The following is a 23,194-nucleotide window of genomic DNA, read 5'->3' on the forward strand; positions in this document are numbered from 1 at the left end:
AAATCCCTGTGCTTTTACTGTATACTAATAAAATGAAGGAACTTATTTTAAAATATGGGTACCCTTAAATTTTCAATAAAAAAATGCTGAGAAGTTTTTAATAGATGGAATAAGAATGTAAAATGAAGACACAGAACATGAAGAAATCATATTCTAATAATTTTTTTCAGTGATATACCTGAATATGCCAAATTTAGTCAGTTTATCTCCCAGCACATTGAGGGCTGATTTCACACTGGTACTTAACAGCACAAGGCACAGAAGAATTGGGCAATGATTCACCCCATAACCAAAAGCTAATTTTTCATCTAGAATTTTATTATCTTGATCACATTTATTAGGTAAGAATATAAAATGCTTTTTGTAACTGGGAGTGATACTGCTCTCTACTTACTAGGACTGTTTTCAAATTCTTACAGCTACGGGTCCTGAGCAACACAAATTAAAACTTACTTTTGTATTATTGATGTAATCTGTGGGATTCATCTGCACAGAACTAGTGAAAAGCTGAAAGACCAAACAAGAAAGATAAGTTTAAAAAATATTTTAAAAAAATTAACTGTGTGTTCAAAATTTCTATACAGCCATGTTGGGTGAAAAGATGTAGCTCCTGCACTAGGAAGTTTCCATATAGTAAAGCAAGTTTGGAAGAGAAAAGCGGAAAGAAAAACGAACAAAAGCAGAGCAAGCTAGCCCATGCATTAGCTGTTTTAAGAATTTCTATTCTATAAAGTAGTAGGGTAAATCACTTGAGACAAATAGTGGTTTTCCCCACCTCCCCTCTCCTTCATTTCCTTTATTTTTTCCTCCCGAAAAGCCTCTGGCCTTAAATGGCACCCAGGGCTGAGTCCCTTGCCCTGACAAGAGCCTTCACTGACTACCTGCTAATTATGTGATAAACTTATAGAATCTGCTCTATGACAGTGGTTCCTAAATTACACCTCAAGTAGAGCCCTCCGACCAAATGGCTTAACTCCATGTTGGTTCTTTTCACCTCACCTAGCAAGGGAAGCCATAAATGCAAAGACCACTGCCTACTGCTTACTGCACTCCTCAGACCAGCCACTTTACAAACATAACTTTTGTTTATGTCATAAGCTTCAAAGTCATCCAGTCCACAGGGATTTACTGAGTATCTAAGAAATAAATGACATCATGAAGAATACAAGATGAAGACACTATTCCTGCTCTCCAGGAGCTTACAATCTAAAAGGCAAAATAAGAATAACATCAAATAGCAACATATGATCAGATACAATCCAGTATTACAATAATAATGGATGGTGGGGCTCAAAAGTACTAAGGAGCTAAGAGAAAGGAAAACAGACACACACACACACCCCGTCCCTCAGATGAAACAAAAAGTCTTGATAAAACTATGTGACATGTAGTTCCTGGAGAATGGTTAGGACTTAGAAAGGAGAGGATGAAGGAGTACATTGTTACAGCATTAGCAACAACAGAGAGGAAGAAATGGTTGTGAGGTAAGTTCTACAAATAAGATGGTAAGTCCAAATAATGCAGAAGTCCTGAGTTGAATAGTAAGTTGTATACATAAGGTTCAAAAGGTACGGCAAGGCCAATGAATGGACAGGACATTCTGTCAGCAATAAGAGACTTGGGAGTGGCCTGAGTAATGAAATATACTGACTAAAGCATTTTAAGAGAATGAGCACACCAAATGGTTTGCAGGATAGAATGAAATGCAGAGACGCTCCTCCACCCTCTCTAAACACTGATTCCTTTCCTTAAAGTTCCACATTCATTGTGGCCCTAAAAATATCCCCAGCTCTTCTTTTCCTTTCATTAACATTTCTTCCTTTCATAACTTTTCCTCCTACTGATCCATGAAGAGGAAGAGACTCAGTTTCTTAAGAGTAGGTAACTATACATCACTGCCCATCTCTACCAGTTCAGCTTGTACTTGCCTCAGAGGCCTGACCAGATTTTGTCCCTACTGAGAGTGGCATCTGAGGAGGACCAGCAGTATAAACTCCTCACTCCTTCTTTGCCTCAATCCCTCTACCCACTGACTCAGGGATACCTTCATGTATTCCCAGCAGACGCATGGTCTGAAGCAGGAAAATAGATCATGTATGAGGAGCTGACAGAGTTGAATTCTAACGTCAAGTCTCTCCTACTGATTCCACACTGGGTCACTTGTACTGAACTCTGCAGCAAGAACCCATGAGCTTCTCAGCATACTTATTACTCACACACGTTCTTACCATCTTTGCCATCTCAGAGAATAAGGCAACCTATGGGTAGATTTTTTATGACAATACCCCAAAATTCAAGGATGAAATAAACAATGAAGGTCTTAGATGAGAGGCAACAGTGAAAATATTGGGTTGGCCCAGAAGTTCGTTTGGTTTTTCTGTAAGATGGCTCTAGTAGCACTTAGTTGTCTTTAACTTCATTTGAAACAATCTTGCTAGACTGTATTGTGACAGCTGTCATATCAGCGTGCATTTAAAAAAAAAATTAAAATTGGTGAATTCTTATGTAGTCATTTTAATATTGAAGATGGAAGAAAAAAAAGCAACATTTTCAGCATATTATGCTTCCCTATTTCAAGAAAGGTAAAAACGCAACTGAAATGCACAAAAAGATTTGTGCAGTGTATGGAGAAGGTGCTGTGACTGACTGAACGTGTCAAAGGTAGTTTGCAAAGTTTCGTGCTGGAGATTTCTTGCTGGATGATGTTCCACGGTTGGGTAGACCAGTTGACGTTGATAGCGATCAAATCGAGACATTAATTAGAACAAGCAACATTACACCACGTGGCAGATAGCTGACATATTCAAAATATTCAAATTGAGCATTGAAAGTCACTATGAAGTTTGTTATGTTAATATGTATGTTAATCGCTTAGAAGTTTGGGTTCCACATATGTTAAGTGAAAAAACCTTCTCGAACATATTTCTACATGCGATTCTCTACTTAAATGTAAAGAAAACATTCCTTTTTCAAACAAATTGTGATGAAAAGTGGATACCATACAATAATGAAAAGTGGATACTGTACAATAATGTGGAACAGAAGAGATCATGCAGCAAGTGAAATGAACCACCACCAACCACACCAAAGGCCTGTCTTCATCCAAAGGTGATGTTGTGTATATAGTGGGACTGGGAGTCCTCTGTTATGAGCTCCTTCTGGAAAACCAAACGATTAATTCCAACAAGTACTGCTCCCAATCAGACCAACTGAAAGCAGCACATGACGAAAAGCATCCAGAATTAGTCAACAGAAACTTCATAATCTTTCCATCAGGATAACGCAAGACTACATGTTTCTTTGATATCCAGGCAAAAACTGTTACAGCTTGGCTGGGAAGTTCGGATTCATCAGCCATATTCCAGATATTGTACCTTCAGATTTCCATTTACTTCGATCTTTACAGAATTCTCTTAATGGAAAAATATTCAATTCCCTGGAAGACTGTAAAAGGCACCTGGAATAGTTCTTTGCTCAAAAAGATAAAAAGTTTTGGGAAGATGGAATTATGAAAGTGTATGAAAAATGGCAGAAGGTAGTGGAACAAAATGGTGAATACATTGTTCAATAAAGTTCTTGGTGAAAATGAAAAATTGTCTTATTTTTACTTAAAAACCGAAGGCACTTTCTGGCCAACCCAAAAGAAAGTAGGGATGGTTTGTGAATGTTATTTTGGAAAATACACAGGCTTGGTGAACAAGGAGATAAAGAAACCAAGATTACTGTGATTACTATCCTGTGTGGGTAACAGAAGACTGATACCACTACAGAAAATAAAGCTTAAAAAGGTAGCTAGTTTAGAAAATAAACAAAGGTTTGGTGTTAAAAACAAATAATTTAAGGCAAGATCTAACTGATGATCCCAAAGGCATGGAATTAGAATTCAAGCAAAGGTTACTTTAAAAAATATTAAGAGCTGGAGATATACATTTGAGAGCAATCCTACAAGCTAAAATCCCTCCAGAGAGGCAGGATAGAAAAAAGAAGAGAGGTAGGAAAAAACAGGATAAAAGACTGGGTACCTTGGGGAATATCCACAAGTAGAAGACAGCAAGAAAAAGAAAAGCTCTTAGAGGAAACAGAATGGTTAGGGAGATAGGAAGAGAACAAAGAGGTCCAGTGCCTTTAAAATCAACAGGAAAAGTTCTACAGTAGAAAATCAATAGTGTTAAACAGTAATAGTGTTAATTACTTATAATCCTTACAAAAGCCCTTCATGTCAGGCATCAGCCATATTTAACAGATGGGGAAACTGAGCAAGAGAGGTTAACTTTCCCAAGATTAATAACTTAGCTAGTAAGTAACATGAGCCAAAAATGGAACCCAAATCTGTCTGATTCAAAACAAACCTTCTTCCACTAGCCCAGTGGCCTAATTTGAAGGAAAAAAAAAAAAAAAAAAAGCTGCAGGCTACTTACAGTGGATATACCAAGACAGCACAGGCTTTGAGTAAATAAGCAAGACAATCCAGGGTTTCAAAGGAAATATAGAGTGAAAAAAAAAAAGTAACGAATACAGCCACTCATTTCTACAGTTTTGTAGTAAAAGGATTGGAGAAGCAGAATGGTAAATGAGCAGAGCAACACTTCAAAATGGAGATGATCTGTACCCACTGAAGGCAGTTGGAAAAGATCAAGGATAGAGAGAGAAAAACAGAGAAGCGGGGGGCAGGTGTACAAACTGGCTTTAAAAAGGAAGTACTTCCTCTAAGAAGAAAGGATATGAGATTCCACAGCTGATGAGAGTATCAGGGCATGGTGAATTATGCTCTGTGAATAGGGAAGTGTTGGCTGGATAAGGTCGTGAGGACAAAAGAACGTGATAACTGTTCCAAAGTTAAATTAAAATGACCTACTTGAAGACTGTGAGGATATGTAGAGTCAGAATTACAGGATTTTATTTCCTTCTTAGTGATCTAAGGGAGAGATATTCTAAAAGGTCTCTGGATTCAGATTGGGGACAAAGACTGATAGAATCAAGAAGGGCTGTCAAGTTACTGTTAAACAAGTCCAAATAGGTCATTAACATGGATGTTGAATTCAGTTAAGAGAATAACATGGAAAGGAAATCTTCAAAGAAGGTGAAATCCATCCTGTGAGGCACTGATGATTTAGGAAAAATAAGTCATGTGACACTGACAAACTGTAGAATCCTCTGATGTGAGAGAAGCTGTATTTTAAGGAAAAAAATGCAAAACAAAGAACAACAAAACTTTTCAAGTAAAAGAACACAACAGGGGCTTCCCTGGTGGCGCAGTGGTTGAGAGTCCGCCTGCCGATGCAGGGGACACGGGTTCGTGCCCTGGTCCGGGAAGATCCCACATGCCGCGGAGCGGCTGGGCCCGTGAGCCATGGCCGCTGAGCCTGCGCATCCAGAGCCTGTGCTCCGCAACGGGAGAGGTCACAACAGTGAGAGGCCCACGTACCGCAAAAAAAAAAAATAACACAACAGAAAATGTTCACAACAGGAAATGGAAATAGGGGAAAGAACAAGATTTATCTGGATGAAACCAGGCCACATAGAAAGCTTCAGGTAAGAGAGAGAGGAGTGGTAGTAACAAGAGAAAAGAGAGCAAGGTTAGTACCAGAAATGATAGACAAGGATTCAAAGTCCAGACAACATAGGAATCAAGTTCATATAGGTGGTGGTGAGGACTGGAATAGGGGAATCTTAGGACTCAATCCAAAAAATTTTTAAATATAATAACATATAATACATTTGACTGAAAAACATTAATTCCCAAAGTATTAAGAAGTGCTTCCATGCTGTTTCCTGGCTAATTATTTACACTATTTGCACTGATTTCTATTCAGTGACAATTTACTCTAGAGCAAAACATAACACAGCAACAAGTCCAGACAAGACCTGGATTTAATAGTACTGTTGAACAGAGTTGATATGTTGTTACACAGGGATTAACTGAACTTCTACTCAGAGACAAATAATGATCTCCCTCCTTCACTTTCCTGAACCCATCTGTTCATTCTAATAAACAAAACCATTCATTTAAAAAAATAAACTGCAAAAACAGTGTAGAATTCAAGAATATGATGCACTGATTTATAAATACTATACATAAATACACAAACTGCCGGTACAACAAAGAATATTCAAAGTACCTACTTCGACCAGGAGATCTGGGTCTATGCTAAACTGTCTTCCTGACAGCATGGCTTGGAAGTCCTCTAAACTGCAATCAATACTGTCAAGATAATCCAACAGCTCAACCCTAAGGAAAAAAGATTTTAAAAAAATCAAATATTAGGTTTCCTTGCTTTTATGTTTAAAATCACACTGCAGTCTAGCTAGGCAAAATATTCCTAGCAATTGCTGAATCCTTACCAATTCTTAACCTTAAGAGATCCTATTCACTATTTAGGATTCAAAAAAACTTGGTTAATTGAGAACCCACAGCCTTTATACAAAACTTTAGTATTTAAAGAAAAAAGGTTCTGCAATAACCCAGTCTGATTTATCTTTTTCCTCTATACTATAAATTATAAAATGTTTAACCTCTTACTACTGGTTATATTGCTACTAACTTCTAGTTTTCCTTTGCTATAAAATAAGTTCCTTCATAGAGATTGTATTATTCCACAGTCCTGATAAAAACACAAATACACACAATCATACACACTTTTTTAAGACATTCAAAACCAAGTATTTCATTACAGAAATCTGAGGAATTGACAAGAAGATCCCAAGACTGCTCTTGGGATAATTAAATCTTTCTCAAAATACCATCTGCAGAGCTCAGCACTAACCAGAACAGAAAGGTTGACTACATAGGTTCATAACCTGAAAGGAAAATCATTCAAAGAGAAAAAGAACATGTGAAGTAAACAAAGAAAGCAAGTAAACTTAGACAACCTTTAGATGAGACTCACTTTCCCAAAAGATTGATGTTATCATTTAAAATGGAATCCATCATGGTCACAGGATCTTCTGTGGTCAGACTAGATGAGCCATTTAGCTGGACGGCACTAGACATGAGAGGGCTGGTGCCATCACTGCCTGAACTTAGGGATTCTCTGGCTGGTTCACTCTGATCTCCACTCTGAATGACAGGTGCATATTCATCTTCATTGTCATCTTCAACAATGACAATATCAGGGTACTGGCTACAGCTAGATCAGCAATATGAGAAATAACCAATTACATTCTCAGACTAATTCAATAAATTCACCCTATCCAGTCACTCTCCATGGAAACTCTCTCCCCAAACCACCTGTCAAAAGGCTTTTCTTGGGTGTGTAGTTTAATGAAAATATTGATACTTCATATAATATAAGACCACAAAGAATCAATTAAAGGTCTTTAACTCCAAGCTTTAAAAATAAGAATGAATTCTCATTACTTTTTGCTGGGAGTCTTTTCGCTGGAGGGAGGGGGGTTATGTGCTTGAATAATTTGGCTTAATTTTTCAGTTCAATAATTAAAATATGAGTCAGATATTAGTTTATCAAAGAATAAAGTAGTTTTAAATTTAGATCTCTGACAAAAAAAGAGTAATATTTTCAAAAATTGTATTTCACAATCTCCTTACTTGGAGGGATCAGATATAACATCCTCATTAGTTTCTGGAATAACTGGGATATTTTCTTCATCTGCATTATCATCAGTAACGTCATAAATAATGATATCATCTGAAATCCGCTCCCTTGGCTTTAAACCTTCAGTCCTACTGTGTGGAACCTAAAAAATCAGGTAGAAAATATATCAAAAAACTGAAATTATTTTGACTACTAAACAACATACCATTTAAAAAATGTTAACTGGGCACTGAGATACGATGGTAAGCAAAACAGATATGTTTTCTGCCCTTATGGGACTTATACACTAAATTGGTATTAGAAGTACCAATTTACAGAGGTATGAGATGTATTATCTGCATGCTACTTAACTATTTCTTTTACTGTAAGGGACATTAAAGATGACATGCCTCAGAATGTTTCTATGAAAAGATCTTCAAATTTTAAAGATTTTTTATACCCAAAGAGTAAAAAAGTCTTAGGACTTCATCAGAAATCTCGAACATAACCAGATGGCCACTGGGCTGATGGGGATTATTTCATCTCAAGCTACTCTGTTTGACGCCATGTTTTATTCTTACTCATTAAATGGTTTCTTTAAAAGGGGGAAAAAAACACTTCAACTATTCCACAGCTAAATGTCAGTCTGGCATTTTAGCAATTATTATTTTTTTAAATTCAGCTACAGCTATATTCAGACCATGGATACACTAATAAAAAAACATTCAATTCTCCAAAGCAAACTAAAGTCATTATTATAATAGAAAATTCTATCAATTTCAACTCTAGATAATATAGAGGCAAAAGATGCAAATCAAGTTAAATTAAGAAATCTTCACCCATTTACATGAGTCTTCAATCCTAAAAACAGGTATGCCTGATAATTTAAACAGTGGGAAGAGGAACCAGATGTCAGGTTAACTCTGACTTGCCTGAGAACAAAAATCTCAATACTTTAATAATAAATCTAAAGCAGTATTTAGAATTCTAAGATTTGAAAGTAACAATGATAATCAGATATTAAAAGAAGTCTGGACTCAACTAATTGCCACTGGGTATAAGTTTGACAATTTACCCAGAGAGCTTGTGAAAAAATGAAGGTAAACAAAAATATTTTTTTGAAATTGCTACAGTAAAAGAGTCTAGGTCTGTACACATTTATAATAAAAGTTGGAAACAACTTAAAATAACCAACGGACAAGTGCATAATTACATTATCATAATATTCAATTAATCTCATATAGTAGTTAAGATCAACTAAATCTCTATGTTTAATAAATCTCAAAAGCAAGACCAAGTGAAAGAGGCCACACTGCAAAATGATATGTACAAAATAATATCATTTATATAAAGCTTAGACATATGCAAAATAATACCAAATATTATTCATGGATTCACACATCAATCGGCCATGGGAATGACACATACTACTTCAAGATAGTGATTTATCTCTGGGTGACAGGGGAGACGGGAGAGGGAGAGAAAAATGAACTTGGGAACAGGTAACTGAGACAACTGTATCTGTAATAGTTTATCTCTTAAAATAATCTAGAGCAAATGATAAAAAATGTCATGATTTAAAAGCTGGAGGATGAACAGTTAGATTATTCACTAAACTTTTTCAAATGCATGACATACTGCTGTAATAAAATTTAGTTTGAGATAATAAATATAAAACAGAATTTTAAAAATTACTTTATGATGGTGATTATCAGCTGGTTCTTTCACTATGTGCTGAAACAAATTCTTCTTTTGAGCTCCATTAGTGTTTAGAAGTAGAGGTCTGAAAATCAGAAGATATACATGAAGTTCAGTGAGCAAACATACATGGAGTTTAAATTGCTTCTAATAATTTAGCCACATATAAACACACTCATTTTAATAATGAATAAAAAATTTCAGTACACAAGAAACTCTTAAAAACAATTACCTCTTTGGAGGGGTATGGGGGATAGTGTATCCACGGCTTTTACTTCTCCATTCTTCTGTGTTATCTTTGTTATAATAAACACTATAAATTACTCTCCCCAAATATACTTCATTGCTGACTGAACTACATAACTCTTTATGGTTCTTACATAGTAAAAAGTAGGTAATATCGCAAAGACTCAATGGAAGTAGAGTTAATTCTACAGCATAAGCTGTAAGTATAACCAAGCTCTGCTAAAATCCTTTGCCTTACAAGATAATCTTTTTCTCCTTCTACCTATTCCTTTGTCCACTGTTTTCCTTATGTTTTAATTGTGACAAAGGTAGTTACTGACATTTATGGGTATCACAACCCATGGTCAATGTACAGGTTTTTAAAGACCCTTGTGAGTGGATTAAACATGAGATATCAAGTAAAAACTTTTTATGCTTTTTTCAGCATGTATCCTCTCTTTCAGAGTTTCTCTCACTGAGGACTAATGCTACAATAATTTGCTAATGTGAATGAAAGATGAACTCTTTATAAACCGTATGTATGTAAAACGACCATTTAGCCTATTCTAATCTTTCAAAAACAGCAAGATGACAATAGTAGGAAACACCACCACTCTTGAAATGTTAGAAGTATAATTTAACAAGGGAGGACTGTTCATCTGGGACAACACGCATACACTCAGCAAATGTAAACCATTCATGATTAAATTCTAACGTTTGGTTGTCTATAGATAGGTCAAAATGTATTATCATAAAATCTTACCTTTTACGTTTTAAACTCACAAGTTGGTTATTCTGAACCAATGTAACAATAAACTGGACAATCTAAAAGGAAAATATAAATAAGAAATATTCCATCATAGATTCTTAATTCTTTAGTCTATATTACAAGTCTTATAAAATTAATGCAGGTACTGTATGTCCTCTATTCTAAGTCACATAGTTTCTCACATATTAACATTTTAAATTTGGATGCATCTTACAATGATATTTAAAGAAATGTACCAGCATCCAGGCAGAAGAACAACCTGTGATAAAGTTGCTGCTACCTAAGATATAGAGGTACCTAGGACATCCATCTACCCATCTATCTATCTATATATCTAGCTTCCTACCCACCCATCCACCTATTTATCTATCAAATATTCAGTTCAATTATTTGTCTTGATAAGTACCAAGCATGCCTGGATACAGATCCCTATTTTTACTTAAAATTCTTTCAAGAAGATTATGACGCAGAAAAGAAAACTGATGTTTGACAGATATTTTTCTTATACCAGGTAATACAATTAGAGGCAAAAGAAACTGCCAACTCTCTCAGAATAGATCTTACTATTTTCAAGTTAGAAAAAGTTTATTGGCTAACTCTAGAAAAATTATTATTGAGACACTGAACATCTGTCAAAGCTTCCTGATGACAATCACGGGAAGCTGATTTAATCTTCAGAGTCCGATTAAATTTAGAAAAAGACTATTAAACAGATCAAGACATGCAAACAATCCTTCATATTTTATGATAGTGTTTCTTAAAGTGTGGTCCATGGACCAGCGGCACTGGCCTAGGAGCTTTTTAAATATGCAAATTCTCTGCCTCACTCCAGAATTGCTGAATCTTAAATTCTGAGGATGAGGTCTAGCAACATGTGTTGTTTAGCAAGACCTCCAAGTGATACTGATATGAATGTGAGAACTGGTTTAGGGTATGTCTTGAAATTATACTGCCTAAAGGAGTTAAAAAAGTAAACTATTAAAAGCAGTATAGGGGCTTCCCTGGTGGCGCAGTGATTAAGAATACGCCTGCCAATGCAGGGGACATGGGTTCGAGCCCTGGTCCAGGAAGATCCCACATGCCACGGAGCAACAAAGCTCGTGCGCTGCAACTACCGAGCCTGCGTTCTAGAGCCCACGAGCCACAACTACTGAGCCCACATGCCACAATTACTGAAGCCTGTGTGCCTAGAGCCCGTGCTCCACAACAAGAGAAGCCACCGCAATGAGAAGCCTGAGCATCACAACAAAGAGTGGCCCCCGCTCGCCACAACTAGAGAAAGCCTGCGTGCAGCAACGAAGACCCAAGGCAGCCAAAGATATATATTTTTTTAAAAAATTTATTTTAAAAAAAGCAGCAGTATATCACTGAGATGTTATGAATAAAGGCCAAGTGACTGATGACTATTTAGACTCTGCAGAAGAGTTCCTTGTACAAGCTTTATGAAATATAATTACACAATTAAAATAGAGAATTGTCCATTGAAAATACACACCGTATAGCTTTAATTTTGTAATTCTCCCCCAAACGAGGCTACTAAATGGTTTGCCTTACAATCAGTATTAACTTTGCCATGGAGAAAAATATAGACATTTTAGTTGAAGAGTCAGACAGCATTAGAGTCTATGAAAAGGAGGTTAGCCACTAAATTGCTTATTCAAAAGAAAATGCTGACACCTGATGAAAAGACAACATTTAACCTTAAAGATATCTATGAAATAGTCCAATTACTTTTGTTAATTTATAAAAAAGTGTTAGGGAAAATTCTTAAAACATTAGTTGGCTGAATTTACAAGAACATGAATCTCTGGCTAAATTTCTCCTGAAATTTGCTGTGTATTTCAGTTCTCTTCTGACACTTTGGCATTATGTTGTAGAGTTCGTTTCCTGAAGGAGAAGATGAGGCATTTAACATTTACATCATTGGACTTCTTTAGCTGACAAGTTCTATAAAGACACCTCCCATATATTATTCCAATTAATCCAAGGCCAAACAGTAAATGGCAGAATTAGAAACAAATTCCAGGAATAGAGAAAAAATTATCACCTGTCATCATGAATTATGTAAACTCCCTAACCCCACTAAAACACATAGATTCAAACTCAAATTTGAGCAGAAAGAATGTTAGATTTCATGAAAAACTGAAATGTTAAATAAGTATTTTATCAACTATCCTTGCTTTCAAAAAAAAAAAAAACCCAACAAATTATGGAGTATTGTGAGTTGATATTTAACCAGAACATTGTTTTCTGAAAAAGATTAACAGATTTTAAAAATAAAGCACAGGTTAAGGTACACCTATCATTTAAAATCAGGTATTCTTAAACAGGGCTTCAAGTTGGAATCAAATATGAAAGTTTTAAAAATACATGTACTTGGACTAAACACTTAAAGTTGAATCCTACATTCAACCTTCACCTGCATACTTATTTTTAAAAATCAGTATACCTATTTTGACTATGGGCCAAAGGGTACAGCTACCATTCATCTCTGTGTTCTAACCCTGCTCCACTACACCCATATCCTTTCAGTCATAACACTATTTTTAGCTAACGGCCTCTGACTAGGAACAAACTGAAGCTCTCCCACCCTCCCTCCCCTGATAAAACCTGTTGCTTAAACTTAGTCCAGTTTACTCATGAGCAAAAAATAGCTGCCTTAATTACTTTTATGTTTCACCTCTTATTAACATATGAAAGCTGATATGAGAAGATTAAATCACAAGGACACAATTGCAGCAGAGATTTTCTGTTCCCCCAGTAATTTTCAGCTCATATACTAAAATCTAGGATTTATTTTACAACACTACATTAACTGCTTTTCTGCACATACGAATAGTGGCATACACTTATAACTCATTTTTTGAACACATAATTTGATCGACCGATTTGAAAATATTAGTCATTTATCTTCCAAGACCATATCTATGCCCTTTAGAATAAAAAATAGTAAGACAAAAAACAAAAAAAATCCCACACAGTAAAGCTATGTCTTTTACATAAAATATTAAGAAATTGGTAGTATATTGATTATACTCCTAAGAATTAAGTATAATAAAGTTGTTATATCAGGCAAAAAAATTTTACTAAAAGCTAATGAAACATTATCTGGAAGTATGGAATGACTACATTTAGTAATAATAAGAAATTTTTTTTATTACAAAGAATATGTAACACTTGGCTTAATTTGTTTGATTTCATAGTTTTACTTCTGTGTACCCAATACATAAGAAACTAAGATCAATCACTGACTACTCAATAGAGATTTCTGGCGGGGGGGGGTCACAAATGGTACTCATTAAACAAATGCAGATTACAGTCACAGAGAAAAAAGCTTACCTTTCGAATAACTTGTTGCTGTTGTGCATGTTTTGCTCGTAATTCTGACACCTCCTTCCAAAGGGACTCATTCTCACTATGTTATCATTTATGAAAAATAAAAATAAAAAAATTCAGTCAGATAAGCCAGACCTCAATATCTTTAATTAAGAACACCAGACGTGAACTAGTTTTTACTATATATCTTTATGAGACTAGGAAAACTTTGGTTCAATTACACAGAATGGCAACTAACCTTGACACAACTCCAGAATCCTTCCTTCATAACTGTAGTATCTTCTACTCATGGCAATGTATGCATGAAAACTTAAGATTTATGCTTACATCCATACATAGTAGGCCATTTACTCCTCTGACAATCTGCTTCATTACTTCCTGTTTAAAAAATAACCTAACTTTTCAACTATGGCTACCATGTGAATTCAGGACTTGTGCTTAGGAAACAATTCTTAAAGGGGAAATGACATTTACCCAACACTTGCTATGCCAGGCACTATTCTAAACATTTTATGTGTATTACTTAAACTTCTCTAAAATCTGTCAAGAAAGGAATTATCTCTATTTTATAGATGAGGAGACTGAGACTCAGAGAATTGAGAAGACTTACCCAAGATCACACAGACAATTTGTTAAGTATTGATGTCGAGCTGAAGTCTGTAAGACTCTAAAACTGTCTAAAGATCTGTCTCAAACACACGCATATAAATGTTTGGTTTTTTTAAAGCATATTAAAAGATGTGTTTTTTTAAAAGCATATCTAAATACATGACAAACCAATTATATGCCCAGCAGTAATAGTTTTTTTTCCTTCATTCACCATCTTCCATTGAAATTGCAGTTATTAAATGTTAGCAGCAATGATAATTTTGAGAAGGCCTGAAAGATTAATTCCTCTATTAAATGCTCTAATTTTTGCTCTTTTGTTAATTTACACAAAAGCCATCTTCCTCAATCCAAACTATTACAAAAGGGACTGAATTTAAATATAGAGGGCACAGAAAATAAGATTTTGATACTTAATAACTACTGTACTTTTTCTGACTCAGAAATATAAAGATACCGTCATCTGCCTACTAAAGATAAGTAAGAGAATGGTTACCACTAAGACTTACAGGAGGAATTTGAGATCCCACTCCTTAAAAGCTAAATCTGAGATTCAAGGAACTGGGTCAAAGGGCACTTCAACAGACACAAGATACATAGAGTAAACCAACATACGTGCTTAAATAAAACATGCAAAACTAGCAAGCTTCAAATTAAGGCTTATTAAAAAAGGGAATCAAAGTCCAAGGTTACTCTCAATGAAGATACTTGAGTTAAGAATAGTTAAACTAACGTCCCACAATTGAAATGGGACAGACAATACATAAAATAAATACTCTTAAGACCTTGGCGCCTATTTACTATAAGAGAATTCCAACTACTTACTAAGAAGAGAAATATAGGTCTACTCTATACACAAGTTGTTACTGTGGCATTAGGATAATGGTGCCAAAAATTGTAGTAAAACAAAATACAGCACTTTTCTGTAGATTAAAGGTTTGAATATCACTTTCCCAAGTCTATGTAAAGTAAGTATCAAGTAGGACAAGTCTCTAGTGTCCTTTTTTCCCTATTTTTTGTGTCCTATTTTTTCCTAAAAGATAGGCCACATAGAAAATGTCCTAAGAAACTTCTATAAAAGAAAGGATAGGTAGCGTATGCTGTATTTTTTTTTAAGATTTTTTTATGTGGACTAATTTTGAAGCCTTTATTGAATCTGTTACAATATTCCTTCTGTTTTTTTATGTTTTTTGGCCGCGAGGCATGTGCAATCTTAGCTCCCCAACCAGGGATCAAACCCACACCCTTGGCATTGGAAGGTGAAGTCTTAACCACTGGGTCCACTGGGTCCAGAGAAGTCCCTGTAGTATGGCTTTTGGTCCTCATATGTGTGTAAACATATGAAATTCAACCTAAGTAGAATCATAGTTTCCTACACCAACTTAATGATCTATTATTTCATCAGTAACACTTGTGCATCAAATTGTTTTGACTGACCAGGTTTATATATTCTTTCAACACCATCATGAAAATACAATATTTGGGTAAAGTTTATGGCTACAAATAAAAAATAAAGGGAATCAATACTTAAGAAAAAGGCTTTTGATCTTGGCTTCAACAATGTAATCTAGGTACTTAAAGCACTAACCTCCAAACCTCAACACACACATACACACCAACCCCCATATTAGGATTATATTTGGAAATAATACTTTACCTTTTTAATTCAGAAAGCCTGGACTCAATAGTTTCTTGTTTTATTTGAACCTTCTGAGCACTACTTATAATTTTTGTTAAATCTTCCTGACGAATTTTATTTTCTTCTGGTTTTGCAGATGAAACCTTTCAAAAAGTAAATGTAGGAAATTAAACAAATACTAAACACCATGATTATAATTCAAAACTTCCCTGTTATAAGACGTTTTTGTAGCCTGTCCAGGAAGTGAGATTTAGTTCCAAAAGCCCAGGAAAAGAATAGACTTCATAGCTCAAAGAGAGGATAAGGAATAATCAGTTTATTTATTTTTAATGTGGAAAAGTTTCCATAAGCAGGAGCAACTTAAGGGCTTTTTTTTTTGTTTTCATTTTCTTCTGTCAAATTCCCAGTAATTTCCCCAAGCCTATTTATTATTGCATTCCACTTTTAATTAAATTTATGCAGAATAGTTGCACACTAAGACCATGTTCTTTCATGGTCCACTACCCTTTTACCGCCCCCCACCCCACCTTGTGAATTTAGTCAAAATATCTTATTTCAGCAAAACATATCATCCATTCAAAAATGTATTATTTAAATTCCTACTATATATAAGGGACTTATTCTGAGCACTAGATATTCAGCAGTGAACTAAAGAAAAACGCCCTCCAGACAGCTGACTTTCTAGTAGGAGCTTATGATTTTAAGTTAAATTATAAGGAGTGAGCCATCACCATATAGATGACTCCTTATCCTAAGTCAGAATGTAAACATTTCCTTTCCTCTAAAAAGTGTTTAAAGACTGAGCCCTCCATACAGTTGAGCGCAGAGGAAAAAAAAAATAAAGGGCAAAATAATTAAAGCTTCATTAGTCTAAGTTGTCCCAACAAGAAAACCTGTGTATTTCAGTACCTTCTTAATGTCAACAAATGAAATATGTCTTGGCCAAGTATACTACATGTTAACGCCCTAATTAAATCATGTTAACAATAGCTCACCTTCCTTTTAATGTTCTCCAACAAGTCATCCTGGCCTTGTTTGAAGTAAGGATGCTGAAATTCAACAGGACCATCTCGTTCTTGCTTCACAATTCCAGAGTCAATATGTACTACTTTACGAAAACCATCTGAAAAAGATTCAAAATTCAGATTTTGAATAAAATTTTAAATGGACAAAAGTAAAAACTTAAAAAATTAATGGTGCTTCTATGGAATATATTTTCCTTTATCATCCTAATGGTGGAAAAGGTTTAATCAGTGACTGATGACAGTACTCCAATTAAACTGCTATCCATACTCACACATATTCAGTTGCCTTACAAAACTTGCCATGTTATTGTGCTTGAAATATTTGGGAAGAATTTCTTTTGCAAATCTTTGTTCATCCAAAACCAGAAAGCTTTGGCCATTCTGAAAAAAATTGAAAACGTCAATTAGTTAAGATCCTCTGAAATTAGGTGATACATATGAACCTCAAAACTTGGCAGTCCTTCCATGACACCTTCAGACCATCATTTTATTCCTGTTAATAGCAGCAAAAACAAACTGCAATTAAGCTACAAATTTCAATTAAGCTCCAAACTGCAATTAAACTTTTTGATGTCAATCTCAAAAGTTTAGGAGTATGTATCAAACCAAAAGCTGCATCAAACTTTATAGTTAAATATTAGAAAGATTTCCATTCTTCTAATCAAAAACTAATAAAATACAGTATGTAGCTAGTATAATTACTTAACAATGTTTTAAAGCCAATGCAATTAAGACAAAAATAAGATAAAATTTGAAAGAAAGTCATATTTTATCAATAAACATAATTATATATTTGTACAATCAACTGAAAAACCACAAGAGAATTCAGTAAGATATCTAGCTAGTAATTGACACACTAATAACGAAAGGTCAGAAAGAAAAATTTTTTAAAAATCCCATTTACCACTGCAACAAAAAGAATAAAATACATAGGAATAAACCTACCTAAGGAGACAAAAGACCGGTACTCTGAAAACTGTAAGACATAGATGAAGGAAATCAAAGATGACACAGATGAAAAGATATAACATATTCTTGAATTGGAAGAATCAATATTGTCAAAATGACTATACTACGCAAGGCAATCTACAGATTCAATGCAATCCCTATCAAATTACCAATGGCGTTATTCACAGAACTAGAACAAAAAAAATCTTAAAATCTGTATGGAGACACAAAAGACCCTGAAAAACCAAAGCAATCTTGAGAAAGAAAAAATGAAGCTGGAGGAATCAGGCTCCCTGATTTCAGACTATACTACCAAGCTACAGTCATCAAAATGGTATGGTACTGGCAAAATAACAGAAATATAGATCAATGGGACAGGATAGAAAAGCCCAGAAATAAACCCATGCACCTATGGTCAATTAATCTACAACATAGGAAACAAGACTATACAATACAGGACAGTCTCTTCAATAAATGGTGCTGGGAAAACTGGACAGCTACATGTAAAAAAATGAAATTAGTATACTCTTTAAAACCGTACACAAGAATAAACTCAAAATGGATTAAAGACCTAAATGTAAGACCAGATACTATAAAACTCTTAGAGAAAACATAGGCAAAACACTTGACATAAATCACAACAATATCTTTTTTAAGCCATCTCCTAGAGTAATGGAAATAAAACCAAAAATAAACAAGTGGGACCTAATTAAACTCCTCTGCACAGCAAAGAAAACCACAGACAAAACAAAAAGACAAACCAAAGAATGGGAGAAAACATTTGCAAAGATGCGACTGACAAGGGATTAGTCTCCAAAATTTACAAACAGCTCATGCAGCTCAATATCAAAAAAACAAACAACCCGATCAAAAAATGGGCAGATGACCTAAATATAGACATTTCTCCAAAGAAGACATACAGATGGCCAAGTGGCACAAGAAAAGATGCTCTACATCTCTAATTATTAGAGAAAGGCAAATCAAAACTACAATGAGATACCACCTCACACCAGTCAGAATGACGATCATCAAAAATCCTACAAACAGTAAATGCTGGAGAGAGTGTGGAGCAAAAGGAAGCCTCCTACACTGTTGGTGGGAATGTAAATTGGTTCATGCACTATGGGAAACAGTATGAAGGTTCCCTAAAAAAACTAAAAATAGAGCTACAATATGATCCAGCAATCCCACTCCTGGGTATATATCCAGAAGAAAACATGGTTTGAAAGGATTACAGGCACCCCAATGTTCACTGCAGCACTGTTTACAATAGCCAAGACATGGAAGCAACCTAAATGTCCATCGACAGATGAATGGATAAATAAGATGTGGTACATATATCCAATGGAATATTACTCAGCCATCAAAAGAATGAAATAATGCCATTTGCAGCAACATGGATGGACCCTGAGGTTATTATACTAAGTAAACTAAGTCAGACAAATATCATACAATATTGCTTATATGCAAAATCCAAAAAAATATACAAATGAACTTATTTTCAAAACAGAAACAAACTCACAGACTCAGGGAACAAATTTATGGTTACCACGGGGAAGGGTGGGAGGCAAGGGATAGACTGGGATTTGGGGATTGACATGTACAGACTACTATATTTAAAATAGATAACCAACAAGGACCTACTGTATAGCACAGAGAACTATACTCAATATTATGTAACAACCTAAATGGGAAAAGAAATTGAAGAAGAATAGACACACATATAACTGAATCACTTTGCTGTACACCTGAAACTAACCCATGGTTAATCAACTATGCTCCAATATGAAAAAAAATTTAAAAAAAAATAAAGTCACTAGTGTATTTCCATATAAAAAATAAACAATTTGAAATTTCCTTCTAAAATAATCAAAATAATATGGTAGTGACATAAAGACAGACCAATCAATGGAACAGAATAGAAAATCCAGGAATGAACCCTCATACATACAGTCCAAGAATTTTTGACAAGGATGCCAAGACAATTCAATGGAGGGACTTCCCTGGTGGTGCAGTGGTTAAGAATCCACCTGCCAATGCAGGGGACATGGGTTCGAGCCCTGGTCCAGAAGATCTCACATGCCGTGGAGCAACTAAGCCCATGCGCCACAACTACTGAGCCTGCACTCTAGAGCCCACGAGCCACAACTACTGAGCCCGCGTACCACAACTACCGAAGCCTGCACGCCTAGAGCCCGTGCTCTGCAACGAGAAGCCTGCGCACTGCAACAAAGAGTAGCCCCTGCTCGCCGCAACTAGAGAAAGTCCACGCGCAGCAACGAAGACCCAACTCAGCCAAAAAAAAGACAATTCAACGGAAAAAGAACAGCCTTTTCAACAAACCATGCTGGTAAAACTGGATACTCACATGCAAAAGAATGAAGTTGACTCCTTACCTTATACCATATACAAAAATCAACTCAAAACAGATCAAAAGCTTAAACAGGACAGCTAAAACTATAAAAATCTTAGAAGAAAACACAAGGGGGAGAAGCTTCATGACAATGGATTTGGCAAAAATTTCTTGGATAACCAAAAGCACAGGCAACAAAAGCAAAAACAGACAAATGAGGCTACCTCAAACTTTAAAACTTTTGCGTAAAGAACACTATCAAGAGAGTGAAAGGGTAACCCACAAAATCGGAGAAAATATTTGCAAATCATACATCTGATAAGGGGTTAATACCCATAACATACATTAAAAAAACTTCAACTCAACAACAATGAAAAACAAGCCACCTGATCAGCAAAGGGTAAAGGACTTGAATAGATACTTCTTCCCAAAAAAGATACACAAATGGCCAATAAACACATAAGACGCCTAGCATCACTAATCATTAGGGAAATAAAAAGCAAAACCACAATGAGATATCACTTCACTCATTAAGATGGCTATTAAAAAACAAAAATACAAAAACCCAAAAAATAAGTATTGGTCAGGATGTGGAGAAACTGGAACCCTTTTGCACTGCCGGTGGGAATATAAAATAGTGCAGCTGCTATGGAAAACAGTACAGTGGTTCCTCAAAAAATTAAATATATAATGACTATATGATCCTAAAATTCTACATATATATCCAAAAGAATTAAAAGCAGGGGCTCAAAAAGATATTTGTACACCGATGTTCATAGTAGCATTATTCACAATAGCCAGAAGATGGAAGCAACCCAAACGTCCACTGACAGATGAATGGATTAACAAAATGTGGTACATACATACAATGGACTATTATTCACCCTTAAAAAGGAAGAATACATGCTACAATGTGGATGAAACTTAAAGACATTATGCTAAGTTAGACTAGTCACAAGAGGACAAATACTGTATGATTCCACTTATATGAGGTATCTAGAATACTCAACTTCATAAAGACAGAAAGCAGAATGGTTACCAGGGGCTAAGGAGGAGGGGACTGGAAATTACTGTCTAATGAGTATGAAGTTTCAGTTTGGGAATATGAAAAACATTCTGGAGACGGATGGTAGTGACAGCTGCATGACAAGTGAATGTACTTAAGGTCACTGAACTGTACACGTAAAAATGGTTAAAATGGTTAATCTTAAGATATATGTATTTTACAACAAAAACCTAAAACTAAAATGGAATAAAAAACTCCAACAATAGAAAAATATCAAGTATCTAAAAATAAAGTTTAATACACAAGACCTTTAAGAAAATATTAAACTACAGAGAGACAGTGTTGTAAAGATGTCAAGTCTAATTAAGTTAACCAGTACGTTGACTTCTCTCTCAATTAAAAAAAAGGTTTTGGAGACAAGGTGAATAGATGCTAACACAACCAAATATTAGGTACTAAAGTTCATTTCATAAAAATTATGTAACAAATAGGTAAGAAAATACTGAAAACAATGGAGAGAGAGGTGTTAACCATACCTTACACAGACAACAGAATTTGGTACTAAAGAAGGGATACTCAAATAGCTGAATGGACAGACTAGAGAGAACAGAAGCAGAAGCAAATCTATTTGAGAATTTAATAGGTAATAAGTAAGGGCAGCATTCAAATCAGGAGGAAAAATCAGGAGGGAAAAGGATTAGTTAATAAACTTTCCATTTGGAAGGAAAAAACAAAAGCTCAATGCTAACTCAATGTTACCTCACTCTTTATAACCAAGCTTTTGAAAGCATCACATAAAAAACCCCAGAAGTCATACAGGTAAAAATTAATAAATGTATTCACGGAGACTACTAGCTGCCTACTCTATCTTGATTTCTCTACTTTCTTTTTTATTTTTTAAAACTAAAATTGGGGGCTTCCCTGGTTGCGCAGTGGTTGAGAGTCTGCCTGCCGATGCAGGGGACACGGGTTTGTGCCCCGATCCGGGAAGATCCCACATGCCGCAGAGCAGCTGGGCCCGTGAGCCATGGCCGCTGAGCCTGCATGTCCAGAGCCTGTGCTCCACAACGGGAGAGGCCACAACAGTGACAGGCCCGCGTACCGCAAAAAAAAACAAAAAACAAAAAAAACAACTAAAACTGTATATATTTAAGATGTACATGATGATTTAACACATATTCACACATGCACAGTGAAATGACTACTACAAGCTAATTCACCAAACTAAAAAGCTTCTGCACAGCCAAGAATAATCAACAGAATGAAAAGACAACTTAATGGAATAAAAATATTTGCAAATACATATCTAATAAAGGATTAATATCTAAAATATATAAGGAACTCTCACAACTCAACAGCAAAAAGACGCAACCCAATTAAAAAATGGGCAAAGGAGGGGTTCCCTGGTGGCGCAGTGGTTGAGAGTCCGCCTGCCGATGCAGGGGACACGGGTTCGTGCCCCGGTCCGGGAAGATCCCGCATGCTGCGGAGCGGCTAGGCCCGTGAGCCATGGCCACTGAGCCTGCGCGTCCGGAGCCTGTGCTCCGCAATAGGAGAGGCCACAACAGTGACAGGCCCGCGTACCACAAAAAAAAAAAAAAGGGCAAAGGATTCGATTAGACATTTTCCCAAAGAATACATACAAATGGGCAACAAGTATGTGAAAAGGTGCTCAACATCACTGATCATCAGGGAAATGCAAATCAAAACCACAATGAGACATCACCTCATACTTTTTAGGATGGCTATTCCTAAAAAAACAAAAAAACAAACCAACAAGTGTTGGTGAGGGATGTAGAGAAAAGGGAACCTTTGTATACTGTCAGTGGGAATGTAAATTGGTAATGTCATTATGGAAAATGGTATGAAGGTTCCTCAAAAAGTTAAAAATAGAACTACCATATGATCCAGCAGCCCTCTTTTGGGTATATACCCAAAGGAAATGAAATCAGTATCTCTAAGAGATATCTGTGCTCCCATGTTCACTGCAGCATTATTCACAATAACCAAGACACAGAAACAACCTAAATGTCCAACAAAGAAAGAAGAAATTGTGA

The 23,194-nt window shown here is 35.5% G+C and overlaps 1 protein-coding gene across 6 annotated transcripts in view; it reads right to left on the reverse strand.

The window, feature by feature from the left end:
* The window catches only part of HSF2 (heat shock transcription factor 2), a 38,215-nt gene that overhangs the window by 5,363 nt on the left and 9,658 nt on the right, over nucleotides 1–23,194 (reverse strand). For 3 of the 6 annotated variants that reach the window (XM_027087429.1, XM_027087411.1, XM_027087427.1), the window contains 10 exons: nucleotides 17,103–17,211; nucleotides 16,801–16,928; nucleotides 15,824–15,948; nucleotides 13,564–13,639; nucleotides 10,219–10,280; nucleotides 9,228–9,315; nucleotides 7,547–7,695; nucleotides 6,888–7,127; nucleotides 6,124–6,229; nucleotides 454–507 (listed from right to left, as the gene is read on the reverse strand). In XM_027087429.1, coding sequence (XP_026943230.1) covers nucleotides 454–507; nucleotides 6,124–6,229; nucleotides 6,888–7,127; nucleotides 7,547–7,695; nucleotides 9,228–9,315; nucleotides 10,219–10,280; nucleotides 13,564–13,639; nucleotides 15,824–15,948; nucleotides 16,801–16,928; nucleotides 17,103–17,211 — 1,137 coding nt within the window. The remainder of the gene's footprint in view (nucleotides 1–453; nucleotides 508–6,123; nucleotides 6,230–6,887; nucleotides 7,128–7,546; nucleotides 7,696–9,227; nucleotides 9,316–10,218; nucleotides 10,281–13,563; nucleotides 13,640–15,823; nucleotides 15,949–16,800; nucleotides 16,929–17,102; nucleotides 17,212–23,194) is intronic. The other 3 variants (XR_003428809.1, XM_027087419.1, XM_027087431.1) reach the window with 1 other exon arrangement.

The sequence above is a fragment of the Aethalodelphis obliquidens genome, unplaced genomic scaffold, assembly GCF_003676395.1.
Source record: "Aethalodelphis obliquidens isolate GAN/ISIS:26980383/991018 unplaced genomic scaffold, ASM367639v1 scaffold3, whole genome shotgun sequence".
Taxonomy (NCBI): Eukaryota; Metazoa; Chordata; class Mammalia; order Artiodactyla; family Delphinidae; genus Aethalodelphis; species Aethalodelphis obliquidens.